Source organism: Acartia tonsa, chromosome 11 (genome assembly GCF_053477335.1).
Source record: "Acartia tonsa isolate MP-2025a chromosome 11, ASM5347733v1, whole genome shotgun sequence".
Lineage (NCBI taxonomy): Eukaryota > Metazoa > Arthropoda > Copepoda > Calanoida > Acartiidae > Acartia > Acartia tonsa.
This window is the reverse complement of record NC_137270.1, coordinates 9,918,774-9,944,790: the sequence shown is the minus strand read 5'-3', so window position 1 is coordinate 9,944,790 and position 26,017 is coordinate 9,918,774. Positions and strand designations below refer to the sequence as shown.

General features: G+C 34.6%; 1 protein-coding gene across 1 annotated transcript in view; it reads right to left on the bottom strand.

Moving 5' to 3' along the window:
• Window positions 1-26,017, bottom strand: part of LOC145332053 (neural cell adhesion molecule 2-like) — an 88,161-nt gene that overhangs the window by 53,162 nt on the left and 8,982 nt on the right. Inside the window, exons 3-10 of the mRNA XM_080176961.1 lie at window positions 17,622-17,719; window positions 14,134-14,202; window positions 10,201-10,260; window positions 8,922-9,000; window positions 6,388-6,480; window positions 4,948-5,010; window positions 4,404-4,488; window positions 3,748-3,821 (exon numbers count right to left, since the gene is read on the bottom strand). Coding sequence (XP_080033087.1) covers window positions 3,748-3,821; window positions 4,404-4,488; window positions 4,948-5,010; window positions 6,388-6,480; window positions 8,922-9,000; window positions 10,201-10,260; window positions 14,134-14,202; window positions 17,622-17,664 — 566 coding nt within the window. The 5' untranslated portion in view covers window positions 17,665-17,719. The remainder of the gene's footprint in view (window positions 1-3,747; window positions 3,822-4,403; window positions 4,489-4,947; window positions 5,011-6,387; window positions 6,481-8,921; window positions 9,001-10,200; window positions 10,261-14,133; window positions 14,203-17,621; window positions 17,720-26,017) is intronic.

Here is a 26,017-nt window from a genome sequence, read left to right as displayed (position 1 = left end):
CTTGATTTTATTTTGTCCATAAAGGAGGAGACAAATGAATTGATATACAATCCTTCTTTACTCCTAAAATTTACCAATTTATCAAATTACTTGTACTTACCCTAAATCACCAATAATTCCAAGAAAAATATTAATTAAAAACGATTGTTCTGTTTTTTACTTTGTATTATAAAATATCTTCCATAGAAAATAGCACTCCATTAAAAATATCATTCCTTACAGAAAAATTAAGTTATTGCTGTTTAAACCCTTCTCACCCTATGTAAAATTCCAATAGTAAACTCTTTTCTTGTTGATCCTCTAATATGAACTTGTATGGATACCAGTTGAAGTTAGTGCTGGCAAAAATTTGCACCTTTGCTCCCCTGGACTTGAAGGTTGTAAAAATTCACAGAAATTCCGCTTCAATCTTCAATAAATTGCATTTCCTACTGTTTCCTTTCACAATTAAAGTTACTAGAAAAGAGGCAAAATAATTTGCTATTGCAGGTCAAAATGAATAAACCTTTTTTTAAGGGATGATAAGGTAGGGAGGGGAGATTAGACTGTAAATTACACTGATACCCAAATTTTCATATGTTAGCTTAATAACTTTGGGGACATTTCTTAAATCTTAATTGGTTGTTTACAATTTAAAGTGTCTAAATTTTTCAACCAATAATTAGATTTTAATCTTTAAAACAGGTATTTTTGTAAATCATCATTGGGTGTAATTACATATATTTGTCGTCCGTTGTCCTATCTCTTTAGATCCCTATAGATAACATAAAGTAAAACAGAAAACGTCATGATATTTAATAAGACATGTAGGCAAGACTCTTTACCGAAGATATTGGGTCGTCAAGACAAATATCTTGCAATTAAATTAGGCTGTTGAATTTTACTTTGAAAGTGGAACTGTTTTATAGGTTCGTAATTGATCACAATTAGTGTCTTAGCACTGATAAAAGTTAATTAATTTAATTTTTTTCTTTTTCTTTTTCCTTTTCCGTCTATTTCTATTATCACTTTTATATTCCCCTTCCAATTTTCTCAAATAAACTACAAATAAGAATTATTCCTTTTTCTTAGGCGCGCAAACAAAACAGTAAATTCATTATTAATAGAAAAAATTATATGCTGATAGACATATCATGAATGTTAAAAAGCTTTGCTTTGTAAATGACTGTAGTTGCATCGAATATTGTAAAAATAGCCTAAATTTAAAAAGTGAACTTAATCAGTTCAGTAGTTATAGAAATCTTAAGGTTTATACAAAAATAGGGTATTTATTTCTAATGGTTTATCACAAGGGTATTTTTAACAGTTTAAACAAACACCTTGTTATTTACGTTCTCCTTGATTTTATTTTCTATTTTGAATACTTCATTATAAACTGACTGACAAGCTAAATAAACGCTTATTAAGTTATTTTTTAAAAAATATTTTATATGTTTTATTTTAATAAAGAGGCTTTTTTTACTTTGAACGTCCAGATTATTGAATAAGGAGGTTTATTTGAATATTACGTCTTGATAATTTCTGAAATCATGTGATTTTACTAAAAGCCAAATGAACTCTTGGTACTATCAAAATATCCAATTTTATTTTTGGCTAGCCAGGCAGATTCTTCTACCTCGATTCTATTCTACACTTTTTTTTCTTTATTTAAGACTCTTTAAATACAGACACAGTGCCTTCGAAGGTGCTTTGACTTTAGTGTCAGAACCTAAATTGGGACATAGTGCATTTCATTACCCTAGGTTAGGTAACTTCATTTCACTTTTCAATAAAATCTAAAATGCAGCGGTTTTTGAGAAAATTAAATTTGAAAATTTCAAGTTCAATTTTCACCCACTAGGAGTTACCGCATAATCATGACAAGAAAAGCAAAGATTATTTATTTAGAATTTTGAACAACTTTGCTTTTATAAGTTCTTCATAAAACCACTCCTGAAGTGAGTTAATTAATGGCCATTTTTATCAATTGCTTTGCTAAGGTCACGGAAATTCAGCCTTAAATAAATCATATATAGAGAGGTTTTATGACTGACTTTATAAAAGCAAAGTTGTTCAAAATTTTAAATAAATAATCTTTGCTTTTCTTGTCATTATTATGCGGTAACTCCTAGTGGGTAAAAAATGAACTTGAAATTTTTAAATTTAATTTTCTCAAAAACCGCTGCATTTTAGATTTTATTGAAAAGTGAAATGAAGTTACCTAACCTAGGGTAATGAAATGCACTATGTCCAAATATAGGTTCTGACACTAAAGTCAAAGCACGTTCGAAGGCACTGTGACAGAGATCTTAGATGCAATTACTAGTGGCGAAGCAGCTTATAAAGAAATTTTCTTATATTGCTTCAGAGTTTTGATATTAATATTTGTGGGTATTTTTATATTTTAATCTTATTACCTTTACCATATATTGACATTGTTTGAAATAATTTTTAATATGCTTAGTTTTAGGATATCGACATATTTTGCCTCACTTTCCATGAAGTAAAATATTAAATTCTTATTAACTTAATATTTTCAAGGATTTTAAAACCAAAAAATGCTTTCAATTTCTAAGCATTTTAAAAGTTTTGACTTGCTTTTTATAATTGTTAAGGCTGTTTTTCTAAAAGCAAAACTTTTTTACTTTTAGGTCAGATTAGTAAATCATCGTTAGTTTTTTTTGACAATATCACACAATGTATTTGAGTATGTTAGAAAAATGTTAATTTTTTTACATTTCCTTTTATCTATGACTTTAACCATTGTATTTGTAATATGTTGATTGATTAGTATGTTTTAAGTATAGATTTTTATGTCTAAATTAATGACAGCTTCATAATAAAAAGAATATTACATTATATATTATTTTTATACAAAAAAGCTAATTAAATATGTTTCATAATAAATTTTGTAAAGAATATTGCTTCATTTAAAATATCAAATTGATAAATAAATGTAGAACAGCATATTAATGTAAAATCCAAATATCTACAGGTAAACCTATCTTTGCAGAAAGTTTATACGTATCTATTATCTATAGTGTGGATTTATTTAATGTAGAAAGAATTAAAGTTAGATTAAAAGTTGACAATCAAAATTAATTTTTTAAAAAAGCAACAGGATATTTGTCTGTTTGTCTTTACTTAATAATATAGAAGTCTTTTTTTTATCAATTGTTTTATCCTTAAAAATGGTCGTTGGTGGGTCAACCCTCTAATCCTTGAAATGCCCATAGAGGCGTTAAGGGGATAAGACTTACAGTTATAGCAGTATTTAAAGTAAATGGAACAACATACCTGACACCCTGTATGACTAGGCTCTGGTAGGAGATGATAGGAACATACCTGACACCCTGTATGACTAGGCTCTGGTTGGAGATGGAACAACATACCTGACACCCTGTATGACTAGGCTCTGGTTGGAGATGGAACAACATACCTGACACCCTGTATGACTAGGCTCTGGTTGGAGATGGAACAACATACCTGACACCCTGTATGACTAGGCTCTGGTTGGAGATGGAACAACATACCTGACACCCTGTATGACTAGGCTCTGGTTGGAGATGTAACAACATACCTGACACCCTGTATGACTAGGCTCTGGTTGGAGATGGAACAACATACCTGACACACTGTATGACTAGGCTCTGGTTGGAGATGGAACAGCATACCTGACACCCTGTATGACTAGGCTCTGGTTGGAGATGGAACAACATACCTGACACCCTGTATGACTAGGCTCTGGTTGGAGATGGAACAACATACCTGACACCCTGTATGACTAGGCTCTGGTTGGAGATGATGGGTCCTCTGTCCACGCGAGGGAAAATCTCTTCACCCTGTACAATATACATATATTCGTTAAGAATATTTATGATTTTATTGTCTGTCCTCCTCTGTTTTAGGTCCATCTGTCTATTTGTCATACTGTAGGTCAATATATGTGTTTCTCTCAGTATAAAGCAGCTCATAGTGTCTTGAATAAAAGGAGACAACTTTTCCAAAGTTTGGCCTAGCTATGCTGATACCCTTCCACTCTGACGTCAATCGGTGACTCTTTTTTCTGTTCTTCTGCCTGTCTGTTTGTCTATCTGTCTAATTGTGTTTTTCCAATCATCAATATCGTCTTATCTATCTATCTATCTATCTATCCTATAATATGAAGATATGAGGTTTTTTGTCTGTAGCTTAAGATTCTGATAACCACTGTTTGATTTTGTTATTTATTTCAAGGAATCTTCACATTTGTCTCAGGAAGGTTTTAGGCTATTTTCTTTTCTTCCCTACAACTTCTAATACAATATATAACCTCTAGATGCTATGCTGTTAGTATAAGTATAATCAATTATTTATATATAAATATAATTTATATTTGTAATTTTAATTTGTCTGCAGTCTAAAAATCTTCTAATAAAGCTTACATTAAATTTCCAGGCAATCTTATAAACAGGTGGATGGGCCTCCACGTGACATTCAAAATAAAGATCATCTCCTTCCTCTAAATCTCTGAAAACATATTGTACATCAATGATCTATTCATCATAAAGTTGAATCGGTGTTTTAACTGAACTTTATGATTTTTAGTTATTGCGTGCTTTGTTTAGGTCAAACAGGATCTGTGTGTACCGAAGGATCTCAATAACTACTGAGCCGATATGCTTCTCCTTCACAATGTAGCTTCTTATATGTCCTGGGAGAGTTTATTACTATTATGAGAAGAATACAACCAGCATTCTGAGATAAATCGGTCCTAGAATAAAATTAAATTCCTCCACATGAATTTTTGTTAAATCTTTTTATAGGCCTCTAGGGGCGTAGTAATACTGTAAAGTAAAATAAGTTGCTACTATTTTTTAGTCGGCAAGGGTTAGCCGGTAGAAACAGAATTTAAAAAAAATAATTTTGCTTCGTTCAAAATTTACACAAAACGACTTATTAACTTCTGGTAGAAATATAAAACCTTACCTGGGATTAACAGCAGGACCAAGCTTCAAGGTTACTTTCGGTGGAAAGAAAATATCTAGAACCCTGAAATTAAAAAAAAATATTTCCTACAAATCTTTTTTTTACAAACTGTTTTATATTAGCTAAACAAAACAAACTGCCTAGACACTTTTAAAACATAAAACATATGAAAAGAACAATTTTAAGGATATCTTAATCCTTGTTTGAATTATGTAGAAGGACTAGATGACGTATACATGAGCTTTATTGTCTAAAGTACATTACGAAACTAGAATAACAAGTCCCATACAAAGGGAAATAAAAGTTAGACTTAGGTAGCTTGCATGTCATGTAAGAAAATAGAGATTTATTCAGCTCCAATTTCTGAACCAGGGACGTCCAAGTCTTTTATTTTAAAGTGGTTAAAATAAGGGGATTTAAAGGTTTGAGGGGGGGGGGGGGGGTAATCTATTGTAATTTTGAGAAATTTTGAAGGGGGTTAATTGAGAGGCTTCAAAGTTTGAAGGGGGTAAACAAACCTTTACCGCAACCTTGGACGTCTAAGCTCTGACCCCTATTTATAACGTCATAAAATGCAATAGTTATTTATTCGCTAGAGTCAGCAAAAAATCTATTTTGCCTCCAACTTTTGGCAATTCAACATCAATCACGCTTTTTTTTGTTGATAACATTATTTGTCTGTTTGACAATTTGGTAAGACAGACAATTTGATGTAGCTGTGCTATTATAAGTAGAACACGCTTTATTTAAATTTGAATATAAAGTGTGTATAAAAAGATTAGTTTATATGTGTAAATTATGTAAAAATACCCTTGACACTACATATATTAAGACTTATTTATTTTTAACATAGAATAGTTATTTCTCGCATCGTATTATAAACGGCTTTCCGCGGATATAGAAAGTACAATTATGAGATTAAAACTAGTTTTTTTAGCCCCGAGGTGCCGAAGGCACCGGTTAAAAAAACTGGTTTTAATCTTATGATTGTACATTTTTATATACATAATACGATGCTAGACATAGTTTTTTCGTATGGATGAGAACCGGTTCCTATCCACCGGATTCGAATGAATACGAGAAAACATATTTTAACAATCACTCTACACCCTCTTTCCCCCCTATCATGTGTGTACAAAGAAAGTTATCGTTCATAGTACTACCCCTATATCTATATAGAACCTAAACAAAATGGAATAGGTATATTTATAACCAACAAGCAAAATAAATACAAAATTTAATTTGAAATGAAATCTCCACGGATCCAGAGGGATAAACAATGGAATAAGGTTAGAGGTGTAAACCAAGTCCTCTAAGAAATTAAGCTAACGAATGAACCATTGATAGTATTTATCAAACTTTTGAGACATGTATATTTATAATTTACAGTCAAATGTTACCTTTCTTCCTGATTTTTATTAGGCACCATAAGCTGCTTACCTGTGATCTTCGACAGAGTTGGCAGTGATAAGTTTATAATTGGCCGCTCTGCAGGTCAGCGTCTGTCCATGATGCTCTGGGTACGGTATATACCTAAATATATTAGGTGATTTACGTTAGAATACAAATATCTGTATATTCATCCCTTAACATATAATAGTAACAGGGTGTCTGTCTGTCTGTCTATAACAAAGGATCTCGCTTGACACTGAAGCTTCCTATAGGTCCAGGAAAGTTTATGATCTCAACATGACCCCCCCCCCATTCCCCTTCTTATCAAAGCTAATACAGATTTGAAGAAAACTAATTAAAATATTAGTTTTATATTATCGCGCTTGAAAAAGCAATTGGTCAAGCGGTTCATGAGATCTTAAGAACGAACATACACACAACGTACTACTTTTTTTATATGCTTCAGATACCAACGACATTTACATAGCACAAATGTATCTAAGTTAGCATGTACATGTGAAGTATTTTTTGCTTTAATTACGTAAAGGGACATAAGGGAGTTGTTTAAGAAAAGGATCAACCCATTCTTCTTTGAAGCAATGCCCCTAGAGGCTGGTGACAAAACAGCCATAACTATGCATTAACAAATAGATGAATTAAAAAACTTCTGTCAGACAGAAAAAAAAATTAAAAATAATTACTCCTATATTTAACTTTTACCTAAAGTCTAATTGTTTGTTTCTAAATATTCAAAACTCATTCTGTCCTTGGACTGGTAATTAAATTATAATTAAATTCTTGTTATTTAGCCTTCATTTTGAAACCATGGACATGGATAAACATGATGAAGAGAACTGTAATACAGGAAAAAGATAAACAATCGAAAAGTGAACATATGTATGTAAAGTATGTAAGTGTGTTATGTGTTTTTTTTATTAGTCAGTGAGTAGCTTTACACAAACAAGATAAATTCAAAAACTTAATTTAAAAGTAGACATTATAAATCACCGTAAAAGTCTTTAAATTAAAGTATAAGAATAGAGGGGCTATATGTAACTCAATCTACAGGGAGGGGACCCTGTGTCAACTTTCAATTAGGTCTTTAAATATTTGCCAATAGTGTCGGCAATATTAACACAGCCAAGTCACAACAAAATAACAGAAAGCAATTTGCTAGCAGACGAAAAAGGACCAGGTAGTTGTCTGGGTTGTACATCTATACTTTTACTTTCATTGTCTTTAATTTCTTTTTTTTTATAATAATTGTCATTGTTTTTGAATAAATTAAAGAGGGCTGAAACAGGAAGATATTATTTAGTTAAGTTTACAAATAATATTTTGAATTTCATGGATTTTACTATTCATATAATTAAGAGCGGCTACGACCCTATGTGCCTCTTGTGGAATTTTAAAGAATAGTAGGGGAGGGATGGATTTACCTCACACTTTAAACTTATTTTTAAAAGAAAACTATATTTTTTGAGTTGGAAATGGGGGGTTAATTTTCTGGGGACGAATTCTTTAAGAAGGGCAATTTACCCTACCACACAATAGGGTTGAAACCTTCCCTGTATGTATAAGAAGTTTTACAAAAAGACAGCATAGACAGCCAGACATCATGTGACTTTTATATGAAGATGGACATATATTGAGTTAAATCTTATTATAATTATAGGCATAGAGAACAAAGTGCAAACTCTGTCAATTATTGCATTGAACTAAGAAAACTTAGATCCAAGGTGGAAGGGAATATGCTTCTAAAAATCATCATTTTGCCAATATTATCAACATTAAAACATTAATGTACAATTCTACAATACTAAAAATTTCGAGGAAAATATTTTTTTGTATGCAATATCTCTCCTATTCATGGTAGAATCACTAAGAGAGGTAATTAAGTAATTATGAAAAGATTTTGCAAAATAATGTCGTTTCTGCAATTGTCTTTCAAGGACTGTAATTTTACATTAGCGGCTACGTCCCTTTAGTGCCTCTAGGGGCACTTGATAAATGAGAGTCGACTTTTCACTTTTACTTTTAGTTATTTAAATTGCAGTTTGAGGTCTTATAAACCAAAAAAACAGATTAAAAAACATCCTTTCACTTTTATATACAGATAAAAACAATAATCAGTAGGTAAAATATCTATGAATCCACATTTAGTTTTTGTTTTTTAACGGTTTTTCAGTGAGCTTGGGAGAATCACAAATTCATCTATTTATCAAATCAAAGTATCTATCTATCTACTTAATCTGCTAACGTTATCCAGCTTTCCGTAACATTTCCATCAGCTGACTGTGAGGTTTCTATCTATCTACTTACGTTATCCAGCTCTGAGTAACATTTCCATCAGCTGGCTGTGAAGTTTCTATCTATCTATATCTATCTACTTACGTTATCCAGCTCTCCGTAACATTTCCATCAGCTGACTGTAAAGTTTCTATCTATCTACTTACGTTATCCAGCTCTCAGTAACATCAGCTGACTGTGAAGTTTCTATCTATCTATCTATCTACTTACGTTATCCAGCTTTCCGTAACATTTCCATCAGCTGACTGTGAGGTTTCTATCTATCTACTTACGTTATCCAGCTCTCCGTAACATTTCCATCAGCTGACTGTGAGGTTTCGTCAGGTTGTATAGGGATGATTCCAAGATAGGCTGAAATATAAGTATTAAGCTATAAAAATTGGAAAGAATTTTAATGAATATAATAGATTTGAAATCTGCATAAAATTTTAAGGATTTTTTATAAAATTCGTTTTTTATATAATTCATTATTTAAAAGCGCAAATCCAATTTAAGTTAATAAATTTTGACCAATAGGATAGGTGGATTGGAAACTACCTGCACTCTAATTGGTTGAATGATGTACGTCATTTAAGCTTCTCCAATCAGGGCGTAGATAGTTTTCAATCCACCAATCACAGATGTCAAAATTATTTAACTTAATTTATATTTGCGCTTATAGATAAAGAATTATACAAAAAACTAATTTTATAAAAATTCCTTAAAATTTTATGCAGATTTCAAATCTATTATATTCATTAAAATTCTTTCCAATTTATATAGCTTAATAAGTATGCGTTATCTATATGACTTGTATGCCTTCACTAAGGCTCCTTTAATAAATCTTGATTAGTAGGTACAGACGAGTTGAGTTAATTTTTTTTTTACATTTTTTTAATCTTCCTGACCATGGAGGAAAGTATTGATAAATATTTGAGAATTTTCTTAACAATTATTTATCCACTAGCGGCTTCGCCCCTAGCCTCTAGGGGCTTTGCCCCAAGAGGTTTAATCAAACCAAGTTTTCGTATTTTCGATTAAAATTTTTTTATTTTTTTTTTGGGGGGGGGGGGCGTAGTCGACCCCACTATTTTAATTTTAGTTTAAAAAAGAAAAAGAAAATTCCCAGGACATATGAGAAGCTACCCTGTAAAGTAGAACCCGATCGGTTCAGCGGTTAGCGAGATCCTTCGCTACAAACAGACAGACAAACAAACATACAGACAGACAGACAAACAAACAGACAGACAGACAGACAAACAAACAGACAGACAGACAGACAGACAGACAGACAGACAGACAGACAGACAGACAGACAGACAGACAGACAGACAGACAGACAGACAAACAAACAGACAGACAGACAAACAAACAGACATCGTTCTACTTTGTATTATAGATTACAATATTCATCTATAATTTTTATCTTATGTCGTTATAATAAGAAAATCCAATAATCTTGCAAGCCGATAAAAGTTTGATAGCGGCTTCAGGGCATTTTAATCTTTCTTAGCCTGCATTGTATGTTATTTTAAAAGAAGCCAAGATTCTTGTTTGTTAATCCAGTAATACCTGAGGGCTTTCTGTACCAAGAAATATCCGCGGCTGGCAATGATCCATAGGTTTTACATCCTGCAAAGTGATTATTTTAGTAACATTTGAATATTAAAACTAATAACCTAACAAAAGCTGTGATTGTTCATTTTTAATCAGTTCAAGTAAAATCACAAGGGCGTGCAAAGGATTTTGTTAAGGGAGGGTGAATCCTTTAGAGGAGGTTATGGATCAGCGCTCCCATTTATGATGGACAAATTTACCCCTCCTGCAGATTATAACCATTGGCGGAACAAAATATAAAATTCTATGTTTAAAAATAACTTTAAAACACAAATATTGATTACTGGCTTATAAAGGAATGCTGTAACAATGCAGTTAAAAAGTGCAAGCATTGTACAATTCAATTTTGACAGGCACAAAACTGCAAAATATGGTCCATGTTAATTTTACAGGGAAACAGTAATAGGCGATAAAAATTTAAATCCATGTTTATAATCTATAAATAAATTGATGATCATATGAAGAAATGATTTAACCATTTGATATTCAAATCATTAGTGATGGAAAGATAGATAGACAGAAAGATAAATGGATTGACAGATAGATAGACAAAAAGATAGATAAATGGAAAGCTATTAGAGGAAAGATAGATAGGTGAAAAGATAGATAAATGGAAAAATGGATAGATCAAAAACAGATAGATGGAAAGATGAATAAATAGAACGATAGACAGATAGAAAGATTTTCTTGATTTTTAAAATTTTTTTTCATATGCTTCCTTTTTTTTATTTCTCTTCTTCCCTTTATTATAACCACTGAACATCTGATCTATAACATCACTTTATCCGTTTAACAATTAATGTTATGTGCGCCTCGCTACTTATGTCATCCTTGTTTAATTTCTGTTGTTTCTATTCCCTACATCCATAGACGTCCAAGGGGGGGAGGGGAAAAGTGGGGATTACCCCCCCAAACGAAGTTAAAATTTACCCCTACCCTACCATTTAGGAGGGGGTATTTACCCCCCCCCCCCCCCCTCAAAAAAAAAAAAAATCTGTAAAAATTTTTTTTTTGCGCGATTCGCGCGCATTTTTTAATACTAAGTATTAATAAAATTTTATTTACCCCCCCCCCCCCAAAAAAACGAATTACCCCCCCTAAAAAAAAAGCTTGGACGCCCCTACATCCCTGTCAAAATAGCGTAGTGCCAAATACCAAATTCCAAGTTAAATTCCGATAAAAATTGACAATTTCATCTTTGCATTTTTTTCCTGAAATTTTTTATACCAACTTATTTGTGGTGATCAGATGTTTATGTACAGGCAAGGATCTTTTTAAAAGAGGAAATTTATTCAATGTTTGAAACCTTGAAAAAAATATGTTTTAATTATCTATTTCAAAAAAAAAGTCGCCGTCATTATTTAAAATTGTATATCATTATTTGTTTTAAAAGTCAAATTTGTTTAAAAAATAGCCATCTATCTTTTATATACAAAAATAAAAAAACAAATTAGTTTTAGAAATTCTTTTTTTTAGATAGGCAAATTTAATTATTCTTATATCCATGAGTTTATTTGTAATACTTGCTATTTTTGCAAAGGTAATGTAATGCAATGTAAACCTCTCAATTAGGTACTTTTCCTCAAATGCCCATTGGGCACTGAACTACTCCACTCCCTTTTATTACCTGTGGGGCCTTAATCCTGCTTTGGACCCAGTTCCCAATATAACCTAACCTGACTAAAAAGAAAAAAAAACAAGTTAAGGTCTACACTTTTTAATTTAGTTTAAGATAATGGGGGGAGGGAGGATTTTAGTGCTCAATAAGGCACTTTACGGGAAATAGCCCTAAATTAGTATTACATAGAATGCTAAACATATTACATGATTTAGTTAAGATTTGTAAAGCCTTATGCTTATGTTTATGTTTATGCTATTTACCGAGTCAGAGTTACTAGATGGGTGTATATATGCCAAGCAATACTACAAAGGAGCTACACGGATAATTTTTGCAGTGAATATTTTTTACAGTGATATGAGTAATAGGTTAAAAGTCTTTACTCTCTTAGCATCAGGAAATAAAGAATAAGCAAACTATGCTTTTTTGTGAAGATTCATACTAACAATTCATATTATTGTCTATGGTTTAATCCGTGCCTACTTCTTAAAAGTTAAATATGAAGCTAGTAAAAGTGGCTGACTCAGATTATGACGTCAAAAAGTTAACCAATGAGAGGCCAGTATGCACTGTATTTGACAAATGGTAAATTTTATAGTAGCTACTTTTACTAGCTTCTTAAATATGATATTTATATTTTTACTGCTTTACAAATTCATCCTTATCTGTCTGTTAGTCTGTTCTTTACATTAGTTTTCAGATTTATGGGTCACTTTTTCTGTTCAGTAAGATCCCTAAAATGTCTGGACATTTTGTAAAAGATCATTTTTTTTATACCTTGATATCTGATCTACAGTGGTATGGGATTGGGGAGTAGTATAGTCCAACCTAAAATGTTGATGGGGGGAGTGGGAGGTTCATTGGAAAAAAAAGTTGAGGTAAAGTAATTTAAACTTTGTTCCCTTTATGAGCCCAGGTTTCAAAGTAAAGTACTTGAAAACATAAATCTAATTTCATTGGGAAGCGAAAATAAGAAAGAGAGAGAGAGAGAGAGAGAGAGAGAATGAAGATTAAAAAGAGAAGATCTGAAAATTTTACATGTTAAGTAATATATTGTGTAAGAATTTCTAAGAAATTGTTTATTTAACAATTTATCCAACTATCAAATCAATGTATCAATCTATTAGTATATCAATATTTAATATATCTGTTATCTCTAATATTTTCTACAAACTCTATGAATACAATAACTATCTATGCTATATATTAAACAATCAGCTAATCAACAACAATTATCTAAATTTGTTAATGTGTCTAAATAATTAAAACTATCTTTCTATCTAAATAGTTATCCATTTAACTATTTAACTATCTATCCATTAACTGTCTATTTTTCCAATAAGCTATCTATCTTTCCAATAAGCTATCTATCTTTCCAATAAGCTATCTATCTTTCCAATAAGATATCTATCTTTCCTATAAGCTATCTATCTTTCAAATAAGCTATCTATCCTTTTAATAAGCTATCTATCTTTCCTATAAGCTATCTATCTTTCCAATAAGCTATCTATTATTCCAATATCTATCTATCTTTCCAATAAGCCATCTATCTTTCCAATGAACTATATATCTTTCCAATAAGCTATCCTTCTTTCAAATAAGCTATCTATCTTTTCAATAAACTATCTATCTTTCCTATAAGCTATCTATCTTTTTAATAAGCTATCTATCTTTCTAATAAGCTGTCTATCTATCCAATAAGCTATCTATCTTTCCAATAAGCTATCTATCTTTCCAATAAGCTATCTATCTTTCCAATAAACTATCTATTTTTCCAATAAGCTGTCTATCTTTCCAATAAGCTATCTATCTTTCCAATAAACTATCTATTTTTCCAATAAACTATATATCTTTCCAATAAGCTATCTATCTTTCCAATAAGCTATCTATCTTTCCAATAAGCTATCTATCTTTCCAATAAGCTATCTATCTTTCCAATAAACTATCTTTCTTTCCAATTTACCATCTATCTATCCAATGAACTATCTATCTTTCCTATAAGCTATCTATCTTTCCAATAAGCTATCTATCTTTCCAATAAGCTATCTATCTTTTCAATAAACTATCTATCTTTCCTATAAGCTATCTATCTTTCCAATAAGCTATCTTTCTTTCCAATTAACTATCTATCTATCCAATTAACTATCTATCCGTCCAATTAACTATCTATATCTCCAATAAGCTATCTTCTAAATTGACTATATATCTAACTATCTATCCATCCAGTTGACTATTTGTCCAACCAATCAACTATCTATCTATCAACCTACCTATTGAATACTGAGTACCAGCAACCATTGGTTGATCATCACCAAGAATCTTTACTCCCAAAGGTGGAACTAAATAAGTAGTTTATTCACAAAAAGTCTCATTTTGAAAAGTTAAACCAACTATAAAATTACTGCTAAGTTGATTTCTAATTTTATCTGTCAATTATCTTAAATGGCCAAGCTAATATTGCTTGATTCACTTCTACAAAACACAAAATAAATAGAAAATTATTGGAACTAATATATCTTAATGTATTGAAAAGTGTAATTTTGTTCAAAAGAGGTTAAAAACATTTTAACTTTAAATAATCTTCCATTTTAGGATCGATTTTTCTAAAATTTATTTTTCAAATAAAAACAAATAACTTTATATTTGGTATTAAGTAATTTAGTACTGAAGTTATCAGGAAAATTCTGAAACAAATTTATCACAAGAAAGATAATAATGGCTGTCTGAGATCTAGAGATCTAGACATTGCGTACAGACAAAATTATTTTTATTGAGATTTTAGTGGTTGTGTGGGATGGATTTATTATTACTTGGATCTTACACCAGATTAGTCAAACTTGAAGCGAGCTAAAATAAAGATATCCCCACTCTCACCCTTACCACACAGCCCACTCCCCTCCTACTGGATGAACTAACTAACCAATGAATGACAGAGGAATTAGTAACCTAAATTTTCCCCCTGTCATAATATCCACTTGTACTTGTGAGTTCGAGTCTTAACTTTCCAAATCTATTAATCTATGAGAATGATATAAAGTAGGACAACTGCCATAGTCAATCAGCCCCTTGTTAGCTCTCATCTTTTAAAATCTTGATTTCAAATGAGACGAACCTATTCTATGAATTTGGTCCATCTTACCGCTATTTCATTGGAATAAGTTAAAGAAATGTGATGTCTTTCTTATGGACAGATAAATGTTGTGAGATGAAATTACTTCAAAACACCATCCCTAACTCATTAGCTCTGAAGATTACTTACCAGCCATTTTACTTAAACATTAACTAAACCTAACATAAAGAAAGCATACAAAGTATTATTAGCTTTAACAGTTTCTTAGTGGTCCTCTTTTAGTTCAAGGGAAATGGCCATATATTTTCAGTTGATAAAATCCTAATCTGTGTTCGATCCAACTTGTAGAGAATGAAAAACAATGATCAGAGTTTCTTAACAATATTGGATTATTTTCTAGCACCAGGATGGGGTCTACTTAGCAAAATAATAGATAGCAAATACATTTAGAATACATGAATAATTTGGCTACTAGCATATAATGGAAGTGTTTTATGCTATTTTTTATAATAGTGTGAAAACCCTCCAACAAAATTATTAAATAGATGTTTTACAGTAGGACAAAATTATTAACCAATACGCTTTTTTGAGGGAACAAAATAAATAAACATTTTTGCTTTTTATTTTTATGTTGTGTAAATCTAACACTTTGAAAAATATATTCTTTGGAATACAAGGTGTTACATTTATCATACTTTTAAAAAAGTATTTATAAGAATTTTTGTAACATCGCACCTTATAGGGCAATTCTTCGTATTTTTACAGTAGCTTTTCTCCTATTTCTAGCCCCTGCGGGGGGCTCTAACCCTGAGGGGGCAAATTATCTAACCCTGTGGGGCAATCACCTAACCTAACCTAAAATAACCTATAAAAGCCATTTTTAAATACGACGAATCGCCCCTTATGGGGCGATGTTACGAAAGGGACTATTCCCGAATCTTTTAATTGAACCATTTCTAATTTTTAAAAATAAGTTTGAAAAAAATTATCTTTAAATGAGGCAAAATTACAAAATAGTCGTGTTTTAGGAACTAGTAAGTAATTACTTAATTACATGATGGTTAATATATGGAGGTGAGTATATTGTAGGTAGGCATACCTATGTTGTATGATTATGCTATTGGCTTTGTTGTAGCACCGGCCCAATGGAAATAATTGCATTTACTCTCTAACAGATAATTCTTTCTATACTTGATTAAAAATTGGAAAAGAAACCACAGGAATAAGAAGATATGGACAGATTATTCTTTTTTCATGTGTTGTTTTTATCTATAATACAAAGTAGAACGATGTCTGTCTGTTTGTTTGTCTGTTTGTCTGTCTGTTTGTCTGTCTGTTTGTTTGTAGCGAAGGATCTTGCTAACCGCTGAACCGATCGGGTTCTCCTTTACAGAGTAGCTTCTCATAGGTCCCGGGAAGGTTTATAACTATTTTCTTGGGGGGTGGGACAGAAAACAGTTAAAGTGTCGAACTATGACGTCAGAAAAAATTACCAATGAGAGGCCGCTATATATTTCACCACAGTGAATACTGGCTTCTTATTGGTTAATTGTTAATTTTTTCTGACGTCATAGTTAGACACTTTTACTGTTTTCGGTGGGACACCCCCAACCCCCCCCCCAAAAGTGAAAAATACCCCCCCCAAAAAATTTTTTCTTTTCTTTTAAAACTAAAATTAAAATAGCGGGGTCGACTACCTACACCCCAAAAAAAAAATTCCCCCCCCAATTTTTTTAAAATCTAAAATACGAAAAAATTGGTTTGATCAAACCTCTTGGGGCAAAGCCCCTAGAGGCTAGGGGCGAAGCCGCGAGTAGAAAATAATTTAAAATCATAGACTTTTATTTATACTACAGAGTGATAAATTAGCTCAGTATTGGTTGAGGTTACCATAGATATTTTTTTCGTCAGCTTGTCATTAGTCGAGATTTAAAAATTTCATATATAAGCTTTTTACGGTACCATTTGGTAATGTATTATTTATTTGGAACGAGAATTTTTAAACTCTTCGTTTGCTTAACCTTTTGATATGTGTTTTAAATGTTTATGGTTTATGGCCTTTACTCTTACTATTAATTTCACGCCCCCCAAAAAAACAGTAGGTACTATTTTAATATCTTTATCTTGGCCCTGTAAAGTCAAGACTCAAACCCGACACCTCTAGCCGACAGCTGCCAAGAAACATGTTGTCATTTTATAAAAGCAGATTTAATTCAGTTTTTGCTCGTTTGAAAACGAGAATATTTTTTCTACTAAATCCTATCCCTTCTATCTCTGAGAAAGAAGTTAGTATCTACATTTATCTCTATATAATGTGCATAGCTATAATGTTTTTCAGGTTTAATTTATTTTAAAATAAATGGGTTTATATATGTTCCTTTTCAATTACTAAATTAAATCGATAATAGCTCTAAATTTTAATCTTATTAGCGAAGCTGCTTCACAAATTTATGCTTAGATATGCCAGTAAGTCAATCTGATAAGTATTATTGGTCCAAAAGTTATCAACCACACATTTGCGACAATTTTTTAGGGGAAGGGGGTGGGGGATTTTGGGCGATTTCCATTGAGGGGATAGTGTTACCCCTCTCCTAAAATAGTTATAAAACTTCATAGGACTTTTATATAAGGAAATCAATACTTTTCTAAGCAGCTTTTTATGAAAGAAAAATAGATAAAAATACTTACACATGATATCGATGGTGATAATTTTATGTAGGGGCTGACTCATATTGTTGTTAGCTGCTACACATTTATAGATGGCTCCTTTGTGGGCTCTAGTTAGCCTAAACAAATATTGTTGTTAGCTGCTACACATTTATAGATGGCTCCTTTGTGGGCTCTAGTTAGCCTAAACAAATATTGTTGTTAGCTGCTACACATTTATAGATGGCTCCTTTGTGGGCTCTAGTTAGCCTAAACAAATATTGTTGTTAGCTGTTACACATTTATAGATGGCTCCTTTGTGGGCTCTAGTTAGCCTAAACAAATATTGTTGTTAGCTGCTACACATTTATAGATGGCACCTTTGTGGGCTCTAGTTAGTCTGAACAAATATTGTTGTTAGCTGCTACACATTTATAGATGGCTCCTTTATGGGCTCTAGTTAGCCTAAACAAATATTGTTGTTAGCTGCTACACATTTATAGATGGCACCTTTGTGGGATCTAGTTAGCCTAAACAAATATTGTTGTTAGCTGCTACACATTTATAGATGGCACCTTTGTGGGCTCTAGTTAGCCTAAACAAATATTGTTGTTAGCTGCTACACATTTATAGATGGCACCTTTGTGGGCTCTAGTTAGCCTAAATAAATATTGTTGTTAGCTGCTACACATTTATAGATGGCACCTTTGTGGGCTCTAGTTAGCCTAAACAAATATTGTTGTTAGCTGCTACACATTTATAGATGGCACCTTTGTGGGCTCTAGTTAGCCTAAACAAATATTGTTGTTAGCTGCTACACATTTATAGATGGCTCCTTTGTGGGCTCTAGTTAGCCTAAACAAATATTATTGTTAGCTGCTACACATTTATAGATGGCACCTTTGTGGGCTCTAGTTAGCCTAAACAAATATTGTTGTTAGCTGCTACACATTTGTAGATGGCATCTTTGTGGGCTCTAGTTAGCCTAAACAAATATTGTTGTTAGCTGCTACACATTTATAGATGGCACCTTTGTGGGCTCTAGTTAGCCTAAATAAATATTGTTGTTAGCTGCTACACATTTATAGATGGCACCTTTGTGGGCTCTAGTTAGCCTAAACAAATATTGTTGTTAGCTGCTACACATTTATAGATGGCACCTTTGTGGGCTCTAGTTAGCCTAAACAAATATTGTTGTTAGCGGCTACACATTTATAGATGGCACCTTTGTGGGCTCTAGTTAGCCTAAACAATTATTGTTGTTAGCTGCTACACATTTATAGATGGCACCTTTGTGGGCTCTAGTTAGCCTAAACAAATATTGTTGTTAGCTGCTACACATTTATAGATGGCTCCTTTGTGGGCTCTAGTTAGCCTAAACAAATATTGTTGTTAGCTGCTACACATTTATAGATGGCACCTTTGTGGGCTCTAGTTAGCCTCAACAAATATTGTTGTTAGCTGCTACACATTTATAGATGGCTCCTTTGTGGGCTCTAGTTAGCCTAAACAAATATTGTTGTTAGCTTCTACACATTTATAGATTGCACCTTTGTGGGCTCTAGTTAGCCTAAACAAATATTGTTGTTAGCTGCTACACATTTATAGATGGCTCCTTTGTGGGCTCTAGTTAGCCTAAACAAATATTGTTGTTAGCTGCTACACATTTATAGATGGCATCTTTGTGGGCTCTAGTTAGCCTAAACAAATATTGTTGTTAGCTGCTACACATTTATAGATGGCACCTTTGTGGGCTCTAGTTAGCCTAAACAAATATTGTTGTTAGCTGCTACACATTTATAGATGGCTCCTTGTGGGCCTTAGTTAGCCTAAACAAAAATTGTTGTTAGCGGCTACACATTTATAGATGGCACCTTTGTGGGCTCTAGCTAGCCTAAACAAATATTGTTGTTAGCTGCTACACATTTATAGATGGCTCCTTGTGGGCTCTAGTTAGCCTAAACAAATATTGTTGTTAGCGGCTACACATTTATAGATGGCACCTTTGTGGGCTCTAGTTAGCCTGAACAAATATTGTTGTTAGCTGCTACACATTTATGGATGGCTCCTTTGTGGGGTCTAGTTAGCCTAAACAAATATTGTTGTTAGCTGTTACACATTTATAGATGGCTCCTTTGTGGGCTCTAGTTAGCCTAAACAAATATTGTTGTTAGCTGCTACACATTTATAGATGGCACCTTTGTGGGCTCTAGTTAGTCTGAACAAATATTGTTGTTAGCTGCTACACATTTATAGATGGCTCCTTTATGGGCTCTAGTTAGCCTAAACAAATATTGTTGTTAGCTGCTACACATTTATAGATGGCACCTTTGTGGGATCTAGTTAGCCTAAACAAATATTGTTGTTAGCTGCTACACATTTATAGATGGCACCTTTGTGGGCTCTAGTTAGCCTAAACAAATATTGTTTTTAGCTGCTACACATTTATAGATGGCACCTTTGTGGGCTCTAGTTAGCCTAAATAAATATTGTTGTTAGCTGCTACACATTTATAGATGGCACCTTTGTGGGCTCTAGTTAGCCTAAACAAATATTGTTGTTAGCTGCTACACATTTATAGATGGCACCTTTGTGGGCTCTAGTTAGCCTAAACAAATATTGTTGTTAGCTGCTACACATTTATAGATGGCTCCTTTGTGGGCTCTAGTTAGCCTAAACAAATATTATTGTTAGCTGCTACACATTTATAGATGGCACCTTTGTGGGCTCTAGTTAGCCTAAACAAATATTGTTGTTAGCTGCTACACATTTGTAGATGGCATCTTTGTGGGCTCTAGTTAGCCTAAACAAATATTGTTGTTAGCTGCTACACATTTATAGATGGCACCTTTGTGGGCTCTAGTTAGCCTAAATAAATATTGTTGTTAGCTGCTACACATTTATAGATGGCACCTTTGTGGGCTCTAGTTAGCCTAAACAAATATTGTTGTTAGCTGCTACACATTTATAGATGGCACCTTTGTGGGCTCTAGTTAGCCTAAACAAATATTGTTGTTAGCGGCTACACATTTATAGATGGCACCTTTGTGGGCTCTAGTTAGCCTAAACAATTATTGTTGTTAGCTGCTACACATTTATAGATGGCTCCTTTGTGGGCTCTAGTTAGCCTAAACAAATATTGTTGTTAGCTGCTACACATTTATAGATGGCTCCTTTGTGGGCTCTAGTTAGCCTAAACAAATATTGTTGTTAGCTGCTACACATTTATAGATGGCACCTTTGTGGGCTCTAGTTAGCCTCAACAAATATTGTTGTTAGCTGCTACACATTTATAGATGGCTCCTTTGTGGGCTCTAGTTAGCCTAAACAAATATTGTTGTTAGCTTCTACACATTTATAGATTGCACCTTTGTGGGCTCTAGTTAGCCTAAACAAATATTGTTGTTAGCTGCTACACATTTATAGATGGCTCCTTTGTGGGCTCTAGTTAGCCTAAACAAATATTGTTGTTAGCTGCTACACATTTATAGATGGCATCTTTGTAGGCTCTAGTTAGCCTAAACAAATATTGTTGTTAGCTGCTACACATTTATAGATGGCACCTTTGTGGGCTCTAGTTAGCCTAAACAAATATTGTTGTTAGCTGCTACACATTTATAGATGGCTCCTTGTGGGCCTTAGTTAGCCTAAACAAAAATTGTTGTTAGCGGCTACACATTTATAGATGGCACCTTTGTGGGCTCTAGCTAGCCTAAACAAATATTGTTGTTAGCTGCTACACATTTATAGATGGCTCCTTGTGGGCTCTAGTTAGCCTAAACAAATATTGTTGTTAGCGGCTACACATTTATAGATGGCACCTTTGTGGGCTCTAGTTAGCCTGAACAAATATTGTTGTTAGCTGCTACACATTTATGGATGGCTCCTTTGTGGGGTCTAGTTAGCCTAAACAAATATTGTTGTTAGCTGTTACACATTTATAGATGGCTCCTTTGTGGGCTCTAGTTAGCCTAAACAAATATTGTTGTTAGCTGCTACACATTTATAGATGGCTCCTTTGTGGGCTCTAGTTAGCCTAAACAAATATTGTTGTTAGCTGTTACACATTTATAGATGGCACCTTTGTGGGCTCTAGTTAGCCTAAACAAATATTGTTGTTAGCTGCTACACATTTATAGATGGCACCTTTGTGGGCTCTAGTTAGCCAAAACAAATATTGTTGTATCTGCTACACATTTATAGATAGCTCCTTTGTGGGCTCTAGTTAGCCTAAACAAATATTATTGTTAGCTGCTACACATTTATAGATGGCACCTTTGTGGGCTCTAGTTAGCCTAAACAAATATTATTGTTAGCTGCTACACATTTATAGATGGCACCTTTGTGGGCTCTAGTTAGCCTAAACAAATCAACCTAACCTTGCATATTTTGTAATTGGCAACAGATTTTGTAAAGTTCATCTTGTTACTGTTACTGACTTTTAAGTTAAGTCCTTTTGATAGAATTACCTATTACCCCAAATGCCTCAAGAGAATTTAATCGCTTTTTATATAACTTTCTCTTAATGGATTTATTATTTAATGCTTTTTGGTTGCAATTAAAATAAAGTTGTAAAATAATAATTACAATAATTTAATAACTTTTTTCAAGGATTTTTGAAAATGCATAGCACCACTACAATTGCTTTTTCAAAATCTACGAAAAAAGGATACCAGCCAATAAACAATAACGATTTAGATGACAATAAAAGCCATGTCAGCTATGAAGAAATCAACATTGTTTTATGGATGTACGGACAAAGTTATTTAGTAGCTGCTCTAATAAGACTTTAATCATTAAATAATCAAGTAACCTATACATAAGTAGCGTTCTGTATCAAACTATGAATCTATGTACCATTGCATTCTTGTTTTTATTTTAAGGTCCAAGGACATAAAAAGGCATCCTTCCATTATTAAAGTTTAAATTTCAATCTTAACATTTCATTATAATGCACCCAATTTAGATTTCACGGCCATTTTCAAACATTAAAAAAGGCACGGAGAGATAAATAAAAAAAAAGAAAAAGATATTAAGCAACGGGGGAAAATAGATAGTATGTTTAAAAAAAAAGATATTTTTACAAAAGTCAAGAAGGCCTAAAAGTTAAATACTTTTTTTGTGAGATAGATACACCTATTTGGTATTTATTATATGTAAACCTAAATATCTTTAACATTCATATTCATAATATATTACAGCATAGAGTGATCAACACAATTTTTTAAGCATGTTAATTTTTAAATTAATGAGAATGAGAAGTAATAAATAAGAATTTAAAGAGATAAAGAAAATAAAAATGGGTAATTTATTTACATACAGAATGACCTATCAGAAGATATTCATACTTATAAATCTATTTAAAACAGAGTTAGAATAGAATAAATGAGAAAAGGGAATAGATATAAGAAAGAGAAAGAAAAGTTTAAGAAATTAAGGATTAAGGAAAAGATAAAGAATCTCAGAGTATCCTAGGAAAGAGGAGAAAGGGAAAGATGCATGGACAAAAAGGTCTTGATACTTTGTTCTACTTAATTTAGATCTTTCATGATTGTGTTGCATTTAGATACACACAAATACAAGTTTACTTATTTGTATTATTCTCTTATCAATTTTTCTAAAAAAACATTGGTTAATTGAAAATAGTTTTTAGTTATTGGTTATAAATTTGAATACTACCTATACAAATTAATTAAACCAAAAATTCAAATTTTTCTTTTAATATGCCTTCTTGGTAGCTACAAGTTCGTGGTAAAAAAGGTTAAATGTTATTATTTGAATTTTTCCAAATATTTCATGATTTTAAAGGTTAAGACTTTTCTTTCATTACGTTCTTATGTGGTATCCGCCTAGGTTAAATGGCAGACACCAGAGTTCAAATGACTACGGCAGTGCGAACAGACGTGGACACATATATTATAGAGAAGCTACGCTTCTCTAGCAATCACTAAATAATAAACAGAGTCTATTCAGTTGTTCCTTTATTCAGGGTCTAAGGTTTACTAAAGTTATATACAACAAACAATAAATACACAGATTGGAATAAGTAATCATAAACAGAATCAATATAATACATATACAATAGTCAGTTTGGGCAATAATGATCCCCCATCCCTGGAAAGGGTGGGGGGGGAATTAACAATACAGCTTAACCATAATAAGGCTGTCAGAATCTATCATTAATTTTAGGTATAGGGAGGGGGTCGGCAGACCCCTTTCCCAGGACTCGGGGGAGGGCCCTCGGCCCTTCCCCGAACCCAGGTCAGGGTTGCCATAGGCATGGCTCACGGTTGCCGAATACCACAACTCTCCCCTCGGAAGGCTGGGAGGGGGTTTCCCTGCCAGACTTCCGACAGTGGTTGAGACCTTCGGCCCGCTCCTTAGGGCTAATTTATATACAAGCGATAACGATTCAATGGAATCCTAGTGGTGATTTTCAGGGCTGATGGGCCCCCAAGGTGGGATAGAAGGTAGAGGCTGGCTTTTGTTGGACACGTAGCTCGGCGCCAGCAGGTGTCAGGTTGGCGTGGGGCACAGCCGCTGCGGGGCCGGTCAGTAACGGGGCATTCTGGTTGTTGTTGGCAGCGGCTGGGGCACTGGCTACCAGGTTGACCGTCTGGGCGACAGCCTGGCCTCCCGAGGGGCCGCGGGGCTTTCCAGAGTGTGGCCCAGGCCTGCCTGGGCGGTCATTCCCACTATCGGCTGATTGCATGGATACCATTTCCTCGGCTGCTTCCCGGCCGATAGGAATGGCATCCCAGTCTACTGAAAAGTCCCGGGACTTGGCATGGGTGAGCCTGGCTCTGGCCAAGGCCTTGCGATACAAGGTTGGGTGGTACAGGAATACTTGTGACATCGCGTTCATGGCGGCCCGTACACCTCCTTGTGCAGCTGCCAGGGAAATGATGGTTAAGTCTCCCAGCAGCTTGAGGATCAACAACAGCAGACACAGTATGGCTGCGCCATCTCCCCACTCGTGAATAGCCTGTCTGAACCCAGCCCAGACATCCAGGGTTGCTTATCCTTCCTCCGCCAGTCGGTCAATATCGTAGGACACGATCCCATGGTCTCCGGTGGCTGAACAGCTACCTTGCTGGACGCATGAGCCATACGACAGGCCGGTCAGCATGGCGGCCTTATACGCTGGGAACGCTAGCAGCTGCTGCCAGTCATTCAGCTCGGCCTGCGAATACAATCCTCCCGAACTGAAGTCATCCAAGGGCTCGGTCAGCAGCTGCTTGGGTGTATCCAGCGGGGGCGGCCTCTTCTTAGGTGCGGGGGTTAGCTCTATCCATCCTTCCTCAGCGTGTACAGTTAGGGGGTAGGTGGAGGAGCAGGGAATTTTGGTGGCGTGGCCGCTATACACCTTTGTCACGGCATCTACAAATCCTGTGGGCTCCACCGGCACCTTGTCCCAACATTCATTGCTCTCCCTGACCACATACTTATTGCGTTGGCAGGTAAGCTGGAGCAATACATCTCCCCTCAACACAGAGAACGTGCTCCCCTGGACACGCACCGGATGGGCCGGGTCTAGCTGCTGGAGCTTCCAGCAATTGGCCGCTACTTCTTCTGCTGCGGTGCTTCTCATTCGAGTTTCCAGGGTAAATCCGATGTAACCTGCATGTATCTGGGCCTGCAGGGGGACATCCACTTCCCTGGCCGATACTCTGGGCAGCGCTGCCGCGGCTGGGTCGGCTGCCACGAACAATGCTGGGTGGTTGGTGGCATGGGCCTCAAAGTCGCAGTTCACTATTGAGGTGGGGGTAGTCATGTTGATGAAGAATTGGGCTTGATGGTCAACCAGAAACGCATCAGGCTGGGCTGGAGGCTGCGGATCAGCCTCAAGGGGCAATCTCTCCCCAGGTGGTCCCACACGTAGGTGGCCTCTCCAGTGATGCAGGACAGCTCGGAATGGGGACACTCTAGGGTCAGGTGGTCAGACTGGGACTCCACCCGTCCATTCTCGACTACATAGGTCTCTTCCTTGACCAGCAGCCGTCGCTCCTGGAGCACTAATTCATTGCGGTACAGCTGGCCCTCGAAATGGACGTCCTCCCCTTCACAACCCACCCCCTCGGGGCTGTTGACCAAGGCGCCCACCATATCGAGGGTGAAGAACAGGGGGTGGTTCAGCTGAAACGTCAATGGCTGGGTCTTGCCTGGCAGAGTGTAGACTCGGTTCCTGGCCAGGTCTCGGCATGTTTCTGGATCAATCTTGGTTGGCCGCATGAGGGTGGGGACCGAGGTCACCTTGAGGTGGCCCCATACTCCACACCTAAATGTCCACTGGGACACTGTGAGTTGACAGCTATATCCCGTGGTTTCCCTAATCTTGACTTGCTGCAGGACATGTATCTCATGGCCCAAGGGCACCTCCTGGTGTAGCGGCTCCTTGCTACACATCTGCTCCTTGTTGTAGGCGGTGACATGGGTGG